At 45.3% G+C, this 13920-nt stretch overlaps 1 protein-coding gene across 11 annotated transcripts in view; it reads left to right on the top strand.

Annotated features, from left to right (window-relative positions):
- Positions 1-13920, top strand: part of LOC115474020 (sodium channel protein type 2 subunit alpha-like) — a 183215-nt gene that overhangs the window by 46859 nt on the left and 122436 nt on the right. For 5 of the 11 annotated variants that reach the window (XM_030209297.1, XM_030209294.1, XM_030209290.1 and 2 more), the window contains exons 9-10: positions 5443-5649; positions 10924-11223. In XM_030209297.1, the coding sequence (XP_030065157.1) occupies positions 5443-5649; positions 10924-11223 (507 nt within the window). Of the gene's footprint in view, positions 1-5442; positions 5653-10923; positions 11224-13920 lie in introns of all 11 variants that reach the window. The other 6 variants (XM_030209295.1, XM_030209296.1, XM_030209291.1 and 3 more) reach the window with 2 other exon arrangements.

The raw sequence follows: 13920 nt of genomic DNA, 5'->3' as shown, positions 1-13920 counted from the left end.
GTTATGTCGTAATGTGTTACCAATGGTTTTCGTGGTGACAGTGGTCCCAGCTGCCTTGAGATCATTGACAAGTTCCCCCCTTGTAGTTGTAGGCTGATTTCTAACCTTCCTCATGATCAAGGATACCCCACGAGGTGAGATTTTGCGTGGAGCCTCAGATCTTTGTCGATTGACAGTCATTTTGTACTTCTTCCATTTTCTTACTATGGCACCAACAGTTGTCTCCTTCTCGCCCAGCGTCTTACTGATGGTTTTGTAGCCCATTCCAGCCTTGTGCAGGTGTATGATCTTGTCCCTGACATCCTTAGACAGCTCCTTGCTCTTGGCCATTTTGTAGAGGTTAGAGTCTGACTGATTCACTGAGTCTGTGGACAGGTGTCTTTCATACAGGTGACCATTGCCGACAGCTGTCTGTCATGCAGGTAACGAGTTGATTTGGAGCATCTACCTGGTCTGTAGGGGCCAGATCTCTTACTGGTTGGTGGGGGATCAAATACTTATTTCCCTCTGCAGAATGCAAATAAATTCATATACTTTCCACAATGTGATTTTCCGGATTTAATTTGTGATGTGCTATCTCTCACTGTTACCAATAACCTACCCTTCAATTATGGGCTGCTCATGTCTTTGTCAGTGGGCAAACTTACAAAATCAGCAAGGGATCAAATACTTATTTCCACCACTGTACATGCTAATGCTAACGTGTAGTGTGCATACACCCCTTAATTCTATATAGTGGGCCACAAGTCAGGCGCCAAAATGGGGGTGAACATGCTCTTTGGTGCTTTTCTATAAGTTAGCGCCTAAGGAGCCCTTTTACAAAGTGGCAGTAAGCGCACCATGGGCTTACCGCGCGCCAATCCAGAGCTACTACTGGCCCAATGTGAATGCTGGTGGTAGGTCCAGCCCAAGCACATGCAATTTCCGGCGGTAGGGAAAATAGATCCCTATTTTATACCACAGCAGTTACCCAGTGGTAACCAGGCAGTGGTTACCTTACCGCACAAGCCCTTACCACCTCCTGAGTGGGTGGCGGTAAGTGCTGCCCCCCCTACATGGCCACGTGGTACTGTAAGTGAAATCTTACCTCTTGACCATTTCTTTTTTCGGTCTTTTTAACGTTTTTGGTGAAAAGGGCCTCAGTGCACAGCAAAAATGGCCCTTGCCGCTAGTGCACGGCCCCTTTTACCACAGCTTGGTTAAAGGACCCCTAAGCGCTTTAGTGCTCAACTGCAAAGGGGGTGTGCATGTAGGCAGAGCATGTGGGCACACCAAACTTAGGTCCTCTTTTACCAAGCTGCTCAAAAGGAGGCCTATGCTGGTGTGAGGCCCCCTTTTACAGCAGTGGGTAAAAAGGAAGTCTCTCTTTCCTGCAGGAAATGGCTGTGTGGCAAATAAAGCACTTGCTGCTCGGCCATTTTGGAGGGGGGAGCCCTTACCGCCACCCATTAAGGTGGTGGTAGGGGCTCCTGCGCTAACCTGGCAGTAACCGGGCAGCTTTCGGCAATGCCCGATTACCACCGGGTACACTCCAGCGCTACAAAAATAAACATATTTTTGTAGCACCGAATATGACAGCTTGCTAGGGGTAGGAATTACTGCTGGTCAGCTGCGGTAGCTTGGCGATACTTCATTTTTAGTGAGCGGTAACCGCTTAGTAAAAGGGGCCCTTATAGAATACTGTAAAATGCGTTCCAAGGTACCAACATTTAGTCACTAACGTTTACACCTGCCTTTTACATGGTGTAAGTGTTGGTACCCAAATGCCAGCTTAGGCTCTATTCTATAACAGAATCTGGGAACTCAGATTCTGTTATAGAATGCTATCTTAGCGCACAGGTTCTGGGTGCCTAGCTTTTAATGTCTTTTACAGAATTGTTCCCAGTGTATAATTCCCTGTATTAACAGTCCTTTCACATTGCTGCTTTTCATTTACATAGCAGTGAACCATCGCCTAGCAGCTGCATCTCTCAACCACTGCAGTGACAATGGCAGGAGAGTTCTCATGGCCCTGATGGGGAGTCAATAGAGGGCGAGCTTATTGCTCCATATTTGAGGGAGGGGAGGGACGGATGGTCTGGTTTGGGGTTTCTAGGATAGGAGGCTAAAATCCCCCATGCTAGCCAGCTCTTTTACCTCTAGCTGGTTAATGTGGGGGATTTTGAGACTCTATCTGAAAGCTGAAAAGAATGTGTAGCCAGCATGTTACAGCATTTTGCACATGACTATTGGAGCCTTATTCGCATATGAGACAGCTTGTTTTCCATGTGGGTAACAAAGGTTATTTGGGGTCAAGAAGGCTGATGTACTAAGTAATGAAGTCACTTTGCAAAAGTGGACTTCACACAATGCAAAATGCATGAGCCACCAGCATCATCATTATCCTCACGAAGTCCATTTTTGCAAAGTGACTGCAAAAGAAGGTAGCAAACTTTTGCATGTAGCCTTCTATATGTGGAAACTTATTCAAAATAGTGCATTATGTATTTTATTTTTTGTATTTATTTCACACCTTTCTAGTGGTAGTTCAAAGCAATTTACATAAGGTATTTCCCTGTCCTCAGAGGGCTTACAATCTAAGTTTGCACCTGAGGCAATGGAAAATTAAGTGATTTACCTGAGGCCCCAAAGAGTGTTGGTAGAATTTGAACCCTGGTCCTTCTGGTACATAGCCTGCTGCTCTAACTACTAGGTTACTCCTCCACTCTGTTGCAATGCAAGAGCATGTAAGACAGCTTATTAGTATGGCATTTTGCAAAAATGGGCACACAGAAAAGTGTTCACATGGCTGTTAGTACAAAAAAAAAATATATAGCTCTTTGAAATGTAGTTATCTTTTTTTCAGGACAACCCTGAGATGTTCCTTCATGCAGCGATGGTCTTCAGTTAAAAGGGTTTGTTATGCAGTCACATCATAGGCCCCCAAGTGGCGAGACTGTCCTGGAGGAGAATGGTCCTCTTAGTCTTTAAAAAGAGTTGCCACATTTAAGCCCTGTCCCCTTAGACCCTCCCCCCCCATTTCCTTCTTATTTAGCAGCTTGAACCCCAACAGTAATATTGTGTGACTGCCACTAGGAGGTCAGAGGTGCCATTTTGAGCCAAGGCGTTGATGGGGCAGGAGTGTCGGGGGATCACTCCTGCCTTCCATTAGGTATTAGGGAGAATCCCAGTAAGAGCTGAGAAGGGGTTCTGGAGGCAGGGGGCTTGTTACAGTTGATGTCAGAGGGGTCTGGAGGGGAGAGGGGGAGGACGTAACAGAGGATTTGGGAAAGTTGAAGTGGGGGAAGTAACTTGTTCCCACCACCTGCCCCTGTTTTAGATAATGGGTTCAACTTTGGGTTCACAATTTGCATTACTAAAGCTAGGGGCCCCTATGTTCCTGGGTGCAGCAGCACAAAGATGTGAGATGGGGGACACTCTTTTTTGTGTATTCACTTCTAAAATCTCTGCATCTGCTGAATGTGCCAGCAAATACACGTGTACCCCTGCAGATGTATTTTACAGTAGAGAGGTGTGGTAGCCGTGTTAGTCCACTTTTAAAGGTAATCAATAAAAATAAAACAAAATAAAACATGAAAAAGAAAATAAGATGATACCTATTTTATTGGACATAACTTAGTACATTTCTTGATTAGCTTTCGAAGGTTGCCCTTCTTTGATGAAGAAGGGCAACCTTCGAAAGCTAATCAAGAAATGTACTAAGTTATGTCCAATAAAAAAGGTATCATCTTATTTTCTTTTTCATGTTTTATTTTGATGTATTTTACAAAATGCTCCGTGCTTGACCTTGACTTTTGTAAAAGTGGGACCTAAGCACATTCCAACCCTGACATCTTGGTTCCCCTCTCAACAGGCTATCTAAAAGGAGCCCTTACGTGAACCAAAAACAAAACAAAACAAAAACATTTCTGCCTGCATGTTCCCAGATAAACCCACTGCCGGATAAGGACTTGAGCATGTTGATTAATTGCCTAGGGATATATGTGCATACCAAGTAGGTGCATAGAAGCATACAGCCTACTCTAATATAATAATAGCAACTTGATTTTATAACATGGTGTCAAAATATGCCAGTTTTTATCAAGGTAACCTAATGGTTAGAGCAGCAGCTGAGAACCAGAAAAGCCAGGTTCAAATCCAACTTCCACTCCTGATTTTGAGCAAGGCACAGCACAACTGTATGCGTCTTAAGCACATAAATGTTAAAATATAGCATACACACCTACATGCCAGCACACCACCTAAGTGGTATTTTGCAAACACCCACTTATTTTACATAGCACATATTTGCAAGGTGGGCATACACTGGCATTAAGCATGGGCAGAACCCAAACTCTATGACCCAATTTCATTTTCAGCTTTGGTGCTAATATTGGCTTGACATTCAGATTCAGCCATGTTTGGGTTTTAGCATTGGCCAAAAATGCCGGCTTCAACCTAACCCCCACCCCCACCAAAAGTGGCAATCACTCTCTGCCCCCCCCTACCAAAAGCCTTGCCCTATCACCACCTATAGGCCGTCCTTGGGCCTACCTTAGAAGCCTAGGTGCTCTAGTAGCCTAGTCGGGGCAGGAGCGATCCCCAGTCACTCCTGCCCTTCCTGGTTCTGTATTCAAAATGGGTAGGAGCAATTAGAGATGCCAGTTAAAATCTCAAAGTGGCTGCTGCGACCACCAGGTCTTCTAAGGTAGACCCAGGGAGGGCCTACGAGGGTGGTGCTTTTCGTTAATGGGGCCCACTTTTGGTCAGGGTCTGGAAGTTGGCATGCAGCCCACTATTTTTCGTTGTGGGGGTGAGGGGAGTGTTCCACACCAGCTTCAGTTTTGGCTGAAATTGTGCAGCAAATTTCAACCACTGATATGGTTTCAGCAAAACTGTAAAACCCGGTTTCGATTGCCCCTCTAATATACATAAATTAGAGAATACTGTCAGTTATGCACATCTCGGCAGCATTTAGGCACTTGCATACCTACTACTACTACTAGTACTACTACTATTAAACATTTCTATAGCGCTACTAGACTTACGCAGCGCTATACAAATTAACATGAAAAGACAGTCCCTGCTCAACAGAGCTTACAATTAGGGCCCTAACTGTAGATGCCCTGTTATAGAATTGCCCTGTTAATCCTCCGTTGCCTCAGCTACAAGCTTAGATTCAATTCCTTTGAGGACAGAAAAATACCTACAGTACCTGAGCACAATTTAAGTGGGCAGGAGTATTGGCCCTAAGTTTCTACTTTCTGATTTCACTTGGGATTGGTTGAATGATTATGTTTTATCATAATTACCAATCTCTTGTTTGTCCTGTTTGTCTGTCTTGAATGGATTATAAGCAATGTTAATCAGGGATTATCTCTTACGTATATGAGTACAGTGATGTGTAGGTTTGTCAGTGATCAGACAGAAGAATCGTTTTCATGTCTTTTCCCTTCCTTCCAGACTCTGCGGGCTGCTGGTAAAACCTACATGATATTCTTTGTTCTGGTGATTTTTCTGGGCTCTTTCTATCTGATAAACTTGATCCTGGCTGTTGTTGCCATGGCCTATGAAGAACAGAACCAAGCAACACAAGAAGAAGCAGAGAGGAAAGAGGCAGAATTTCAGCAGATGTTGGAGCAATTAAAAAAGCAACAGGAAGAGGCGCAGGTAGTATTAGCATAGAGTCTCCTAAAGAGTCACTATTAGGTTTTCTAGTCAACAGGCGATGTTTGATAGTCTTGCACTTATATTGTGGAATGAGCTGCTGCTATGTTTGAGGCAGGAGGTGTCTTTTAAGAAGTTTAAAAAGGAGTTGAAGGTATGGTTTTTCAGGCTTTTGAACAGCGAGCATGGGGACAATGTGTTACAAGTTGGGTTGTAGCTTAGTGGCTTCTGCAGCTTAGCTGCAAGTCTCCAGTCTTTGGTACCTAGTGCCATGAATCTGAATCTTCATAAACATCACACACTACTATTGAGAGCAGTTCTTGACTCTGAGTCATTAGATTCCTCCAGTCACTAGGACAGTTGGGGGGGGGGGACTTGTTTACCAAACTACAGTTAACATAGGATTTAGGGATTTAACACATACTAACCACTAAGGGCTAGATGCACTAAACAATCGTTAGAGCCCTTCCCTTGCCGATTCCCTTAGCGAATCGGTAAGGAGCGGGCATGCATTAAGGAATAGGAATGCAAATGAGCTGCTCGTTGTAGCTCACTTGCATTCTCTATTCCATCGTTAAACAGTTGGCCAGTCAGCCAGTCAAGCATGCGCAGAGCAGCCAGGCGTTATGCTGACTGATCTGCGCATGCCAAGGACGTCTGAAATCGCCGCGGCTCGAGATCGCTGCCCCTCCCCCCTGAGATTGCCACCACTCGAGATCGCCACCCATCCCCCCCCTGCATTGAAATGACAGCTTCCCGCAGCCCTGGCCTCCCAGCCATCCGAGGCACCCCCGAGGCACCGCCCCCGCCACCCCCCTTGAGGTTGTTGCCGCCGCTGCCGCCGCTCCCCCTCTCCACCTGCCCCCCTCCGTCTGCCACCGGGCCGGGCCCTCACAGCGCCTCTCACCTCCGTGTGAAGGTGTTGCAGCAGGCAACAGCTGATTGCCGGAGCGGCGGCGGCGACGACCTCAAAGGGGGCGGGGCCTCGGATGGCGGGGAGACCGGGGCTGCGGGAAGCTGTCATTTCAATGCAGGGGGGAGGGGGATGGGCGGCAATCTCGAGCAGTGGTGATCTCGGGGGGGAGGGGGGATGGGCAGCAATCGCGAGCGGCGGCAATCTCGGGGGGGGGGGGAGGACGTCCATATGCACATTTTTAAAATATAAAGTGAAGGAAGGACGACCTCGGGGGGGGGGGGGGGGGGCTGAGCTAAATGCGCTGTGACTTCCAGGTCGAGCACTTTTTTCCCAGATTTTTATTTTGTAACATTTCAATCCCACGCAGCCCCAACGACAGGTACAGACCTCTCGTTAGATTTTCCAGCATTAAGGCAATCGGAAAAGGTTAGTGCATCTCATTACAATGGGGTTTCTACACAATTTGCTCATCTGCATTTCGTTTTCGTTAGCTGCTACCGTCGTCTGAAAATGGCCTTTAGTGCATGCCGGGGTTTACTGCTTGCTCGTTAATGGCTCATTAATTGCTCGTTAAGTTTAGTGCATCTGGCCCTAAGTGCTTGGCTTGGGATGAGTTGAAACTGGATGTGGACAGCACATTGTGGTTAACACATAGTACTTAGAACATACTAATTGTCATTTGTGCAGTTACCATGGGTGTACTTAACACCTTCTCAAGAGGTGGCATTAAGTATATTTGCATTAATTGCAAATGAACCTAATGTAAAGAATTTTTCTCTATGGTACTGGGGGGTAAGTTGGGTATGCCCTGCACAGCCTTTCAACTTTGCATTAATCTTGGCAGCTAAAATTTACTAAGGGGCCAATGATCAAAACTCTGGTGCTATTCTGAATAGCGCCATAAAAATACCGCTGGAACAGTGCAGAAGAACAGTGCTCTAATGCTCAAAGCTAATGAGATTGAAACATAGTTGCGCTCATAGCTTTGACATTACTACTACTACTATTTAGCATTTCTATAGCGCTACAAGGCATACACAGCGCTGTACAAACATAGAAGAAAGACAGTCCCTGCTCAAAGAGCTTACAATCTAATAGACAAAAAATAAATAAAGTAAGCAAATCAAATCAATTAATGTGAACGGGAAGGAAGAGAGGAGGGTAGGTGGAGACAAGTGGTTACGAGTCAAAAGCAATGTTAAAGAGGTGGGTTTTCAGTCTAGATTTAAAGGTGGCCAAGGATGGGGCAAGACGTAGGGGCTCAGGAAGTTTATTCCAGGCGTAGGGTGCAGCGAGACAGAAGGCGCTAAGTCTGGAGTTGGCAGTAGTGGAGAAGGGAACAGATAAGTAGGATTTATCCATGGAGCGGAGTGCACGGGAAGGGGTGTAGGGAAGGACGAGTGTGGAGAGATACTGGGGAGCAGCAGAGTGAATACATTTATAGGTTAGTAGAAGAAGTTTGAACAGGATGCGAAAACGGATAGGGAGCCAGTGAAGGGTCTTGAGGAGAGGGGTAGTATGAGTAAAGCGACCCTGGCGGAAGATGAGACGGGCAGCAGAGTTTTGAACTGACTGGAGAGGGGAGAGGTGACTAAGTGGGAGGCCAGCAAGAAGCAGATTGCAGTAGTCTAAACGAGAGGTGACAAGGGTGTGGATGAGGGTTTTGGTAGAGTGCTCGGAAAGAAAGGGGCGGATTTTACGGATGTTGTAAAGAAAGAAACGACAGGTCTTGGCGGTCTGCTGGATATGAGCAGAGAAGGAGAGAGAAGAGTCAAAGATGACCCCAAGGTTTCGAGCTGAGGAGACAGGGAGAATGAGAGAGCCATCAACAGAAATAGAAAACGGGGGGAGCGGGGAGGTGGGTTTGGGGGGGAAAATGAGAAGCTCGGTTTTGGTCATATTTAATTTCAGGTGGCGTTGAGACATCCAGGCAGCAATGTCAGACAAGCACGCTGAAACTTTGGTTTGGATGCAAGGTGAGATATCAGGGGTAGAAAGGTAGATTTGGGAGTCATCAGCATAGAGATGGTAGGAAAAGCCATGGGATGAGATTAATGAACCAAGGGAAGAAGTGTAGATAGAAAAGAGGAGGGGACCAAGAACAGAACCCTGAGGTACGCCGACAGGCAGAGGAATAGAAGTAGAAGAGGATCCACCAGAGTGAACACTAAAGGTGCGGAGGGAGAGGTAGGAAGAGAACCAGGAAAGGACAGAGCCCTGGAATCCAAGTGAGGACAGGGTATCGAGAAGTATGTTGTGATCGACAGTGTCAAAAGCAGCGGAAACATCAAGAAGAATGAGGATGGAATATTGACCTCTGGATTTAGCCAGTAATAGGTCATTGGAGACTTTAGTAAGCGCAGTTTTGGTTGAGTGGAGAGGGCGAAAACCAGATTGTAATGGGTCAAGAATAGCATGTGAGGAGAGAAAATCAAGGCAGCGGCGGTGAACAGCACGCTCAAGTAATTTGGAGAGAAAAGGAAGGAGGGAGATGGGTCGGTAATTAGAGGGACAAGTAGGGTCAAGTGAAGGCTTCTTAAGGAGAGGTGTGACCACAGCATGTTTAAAGGCAGCAGGGACAGTCGCAGTGGAAAGTGAGAGATTGAGAATGTGACAGATAAAAGGAATAAGAGTAGGAGAGATGGCATTAAGAAGGTGGGTGGGAATGGGATCAGAGGAACAGGTGGTACATTTTGAGGAAGAAAGGAGAAGTGTAGTTTCCTCAATAGTAACTTCAGGAAAGGAGGAAAGGGAATGAGGGGAAGGAGAGAGAGGGGAACGGACTAGTGGAGGGAGAGCTGGTGAGGTAGAGAAAGCAAGGTTTATCTTTTGAACCTTGTAGGGAGTTTGGTGGGAGGACTGTCCTTGGCACAATTACAGAAGAGTTCAGCGGTAAGCTCAGCTCCTGTGAACATGTGCCTGGTAAAACCTGAACGTGAAGCACGCATTGGCATCTGTTTTCTGCAGCCTAAATATAAGCGTTTAAAATTTTTTTTGTGGATGCTTATATTTAGATGCAAGTAACAGATGCCTTGGCTTTTTTTTTTTTAAAGCATTGCCACTTTAAATTTAGACGCAGGATGGCTTCACGTTCGGGTCTGCTGTTTCTCACAACCAGCGCTCAAGGGCTTGCACGGGCTGCCTTCTGCTTCCAAAAGCAATCAAAACTGGTAGACTTTGCAGGAAGAATCATGAGAGAAGCATGAGAATCATGGGAAATCCTCTCTTCTAACACCCTAACACCTGCTCGGATCTGGCATTATTTTTTACAGCGGTATTGTCAGATCATTGAGGAAAAGTACAAGATGACCTCTTTTAAATGAGCTTGACTACATTTGCATGCTATCTGCGTTAAGGCCTGGCATGCTCGTTGTTTGCTGTACTAGATCGCTCTGATCATTCTGCGCTGGTAAATGCAGGCACTAGTACAGCGCTAATGACCTCTAGCACCTGTGCTTACTTTTGGTCATCGGCACATAAGTGCATAAATTAACCACACTTTAGTACAAAGGCCTCTTATTAAAAAAATAAGAAGTTAATATTCGGTATAAGTGACGAGGAGAGGCTCTAGCCTACTTAAACTGTACAGAGTGATTGGTTGCCAATATTCAGCAGCACTTAACTGGACAGTGCTGACCTGTAGGAATACGACTGCTAGGCAGTCAGATTAGCCAGTTGCTATAAATTTATGCTTGAAAGCATGTCCACCTCAGGGGTGTAGCCAGACTTTGGCGGGAGGGGGGTCCAGACCTCGAGGTGAGGGGGCACATTTTAGCCCCCCCCCCGCCATTACCGACCCCCCCCCCCCCGCCATTGCTGCCACCACCAACTTTGACCCCCCCCCGCCGACGGCCCTCTCGACCACCCCTCCTGCCGCCAACCCTCCCCCGCCGCCCGTGTACGTGCAGGATGTCAGACTCAGAAACTGAACGAAGCCTTGCACCGGAAGAAGAGGACCTCGGCTGGCGGGGGTTGGGGTCCCCCAACAGCAAAGGTAGGCGATGGCGGGTTGACGACAGGTTGACGGTGGGAGGGGGGGGATGAGAGGGTAGTCAGCAGGGGGTTCCAGGGCCAAATCTATGGGGGCCCAGGCCCCCGTAGCCCCACGTAGCTACGCCACTGGTCCACCTTGTGAAATTTGTTGCCTGAAGGTGCAGTGAAAGCAATTAGCATAGCTGGGTTTAGAAGGGGATGAAGAATTATAAACCTTGTTTGCCATTTATGCTTTGAAAGCCACTGGGTGTGAGCAATAAGGAATAGATTTACTTCTTGGGATTCTGATGGCTTCTTTTGGTCTGGATTGGCCACTGTTGATCTGACCCAAAATGGCAAATCATATTGTCTATATATTCTTATGGCAGGCAGTAGCAGCAGCCGCTGCAGAAGCAATGGCTGAATCCAGAGAATTTAGCGAAGATGGACTCAGAGGGCTATCAGAGAGTTCTTCTGGAGCATCAAAGTTGAGCTCAAAAAGTGCCAAAGAGAGGAGAAACAGGAGGAAGAAAAGGAAACAGAAACAGCAGTCTGAGGGGGAAGAGAAAGGAGATGATGAGAAGCTCTACAAATCTGAATCAGAAACCAGCATCAGAAAGAAAAGTTTTCGTTTTTCTGTTGAGGAGAATCAACTGGCATATGAAAAGAAGCAATCGTCTCCACATCAGGTAAGCTCCAGTATTAATTACATCCTAAATTCCAGTCATAGCACCGTTGCCTGTCATAAAGCACAAAGTACAGTAACATCTACACATGGTGCTTTAATTTCTTAGTGTGCCAACAGAGAAAGGCAGAGGTACAGTATAATACAGACTCTGGGAGGAAAGCGTACATGTAAAACGGGATAATTTACTACAGCAAACTACCCCATAATCAAAAGATAATTTTCAGAATTTGTATTAGCATGAATGGACTATGCTTAATTGAGGTTTCTTATTTTTGAGATAAACACATATTATTGCCAGGCTGAAATGTTACTAACCATTACATCCAAAGTCTTCAAACATTTTTGTTGTCCCGTTTTGTTCACACTAAGGAAAAGGTGCAGTAGAAAAAGCATTTAAGAACTGCTTGCAAGTCTCAGATGACAGATAAAATGTATATTATTTTCTGCAGCATGACCTGCCAAGGATTCAGGAGGAAAGAATTCTTAAAGATTAAAGAAAAAAAAACTAACCTCAAGGAACTTTAATGGACAGTATCAGAAAGATACAGTAAAAAAAAGAAGATGTGGATTAAAAAAACCATAGAAAATATTGTTTCCATATAAAACAGTATATTAAAATGGTAGATATAAGAAAGAAATTTAAGTACAATATATCCTCAAAGCAACGGACTGTATCTGTTGCTCTTAAAATCTGTTGTTCCTGATGTACCGTATGCCCAATGAAACCCACAACATAAATGCAGCCAGAAAACAAGAAAATGTGTGGCAGAAAGATTATAGAAATAATTTTCCATTGTTTAATGTTCTTGTCAGAGGAGGAAAGGCCCCCAATGATGCCCAAGACTGCCTGTGAGAGTCCCTGCTAGAGCGGTTTGCTAAAACAAGTAAGGAGGGCTGTGGGGAGGGGGAAGGAGAGGAGAGCAGACAGTGAGCCTGAAGGCAGCCAAGGGGAGGAGGAGACGCTGGCGCACAGAGAACTCTGGGGAGGGGGCAGCCTGAAAGCAGCAGCTATGTAAGAAACTTTCATATAGAACCCTCATGCATGTAGTGAGCAGGGGGCTGTCACAGTTTGTAAAAATGCATACAACGCACACGTTATCCCCAAGATTCTATATATGGCCCCCTGAATTAGGCACCGATCCAAAATGTATGCCCAATTAAATTGGTTAAAGATCCAGTTAGTGGCAGTAGTTGTTTGTAAATGCTTTTTTCTGTCTAACAACTACTTACTGTAAACATTTGCACTTAGAATAATATGCTGTAATTTACTATAGCACACTTAGTTTAATTTAATATAGTACACTTCCAGGCATATAAGAGTGACATTGCCCAAAAATTCTTCTATTTATTTAAACTGATAGACATTAAACACTAAAGAGCACTTGGTTAAATAATATTTCTTCGTGTATGCTCCTGTTCTACCTGGAAGTAGTCTCTGAGGTACACTTGATTAGCTATGATGAATAATTGATTTGGAAAAGAGTATTTTAGTATGATTGCACCTCTGCAAGAATAGCAAGCTTACATTAACTCACCCCTATGCGCTCCCCCTGACACAAATCACAAGCTCCCTCCCCCAGGCACCCTGGTACCTACTATGGGTATCCGTGATAGCTGATGGATAAGCAGGAACAATCTCCAGTTGCTCCTTCCTCATTGAGCAGTTGGGTTCAAAATGGTCTCAGTTGTCTCCTAGCAGAAGGCTTGTGGTACTAATACTAGTGATTATGCTGTAAGATAAGGGGTATGTTCCACTAGCCATCAGGGAAAACCCATTAAGTGCTGGGAGCATTTGAGGTGGTGGTGCTTTGTGTAGGGGGGATTGAGATGGGAGGAATTGGGCTTTGTGTCAGGGGGGATCATGGGGGTGGGATGTTTGATACTGGTCCCAGCCCATTTAAGAGGCTCCTCTGGAGCATTAGGCGTCACATTAGTGGTCCAATACTCCCAGGAAGGAAAGTTAACACCATTGCAAAGTTAGTTGATTAATCCAGTTTGCATCTCATTATTAAGCTGATGTTGAAGTACACTATGAGGAAAGGCTGAAGCGTTAAGGGCTCTTCAGCTTGGAGACGAGATGGCTGAGGGGAGATAAGATAGAGGTCTATAAAATAATGAGTGGAGTGGAACAGGTAGACGTGAATCGTTTGTTTACTCTTTCCAAAAATACTAGGACTAGGGGGCATGCGATGAAGCTACAAAGTAGTAAATTTAATGTGAATCAGAGAAAATGTTTCTTCACTCAACGTGTAATTAAACTCTGGAATTCATTGCCAGAGAATGTGGTAAAGGCGGTTAGCTTAGCGGAGTTTAAAAAGTGTCTGGATGGCTTCCTTAAGGAAAAGTCCATAGACCATTATTTATTTATTTATTTGTTACATTTATATCCCACATTTTCCCACCTATTTGCAGGCTCAATGTGGCTTACATAGTACCGTAGAGGTGTTCGCCAAGTCCGGTAAAGAAACAAATACAGGTGGTATTGTAGTTGAATAAGGAACGTGTTTCAGTTACAATGGGGATCAAGGAGAGGAAAGATTAGGTAGTGTCCATTACAAGCTTTGGTTATGTTGTGTTGCAGAGTGCAGGCATTTATGTTGGGTCAGCGGGGTATGCCTTTCTGAACAGGTAGGTTAAATTGACTTGGGGAAAATCCACTATTTATTTCTGGGATAAACAGCATAAAATGTATTGAGCT

This window comes from Microcaecilia unicolor, chromosome 7, assembly GCF_901765095.1.
Source record: "Microcaecilia unicolor chromosome 7, aMicUni1.1, whole genome shotgun sequence".
NCBI classification, from domain to species: Eukaryota; Metazoa; Chordata; class Amphibia; order Gymnophiona; family Siphonopidae; genus Microcaecilia; species Microcaecilia unicolor.
Note: the sequence above shows the minus strand (reverse complement) of the source record. Positions and strands in the feature narration are given on the sequence as shown.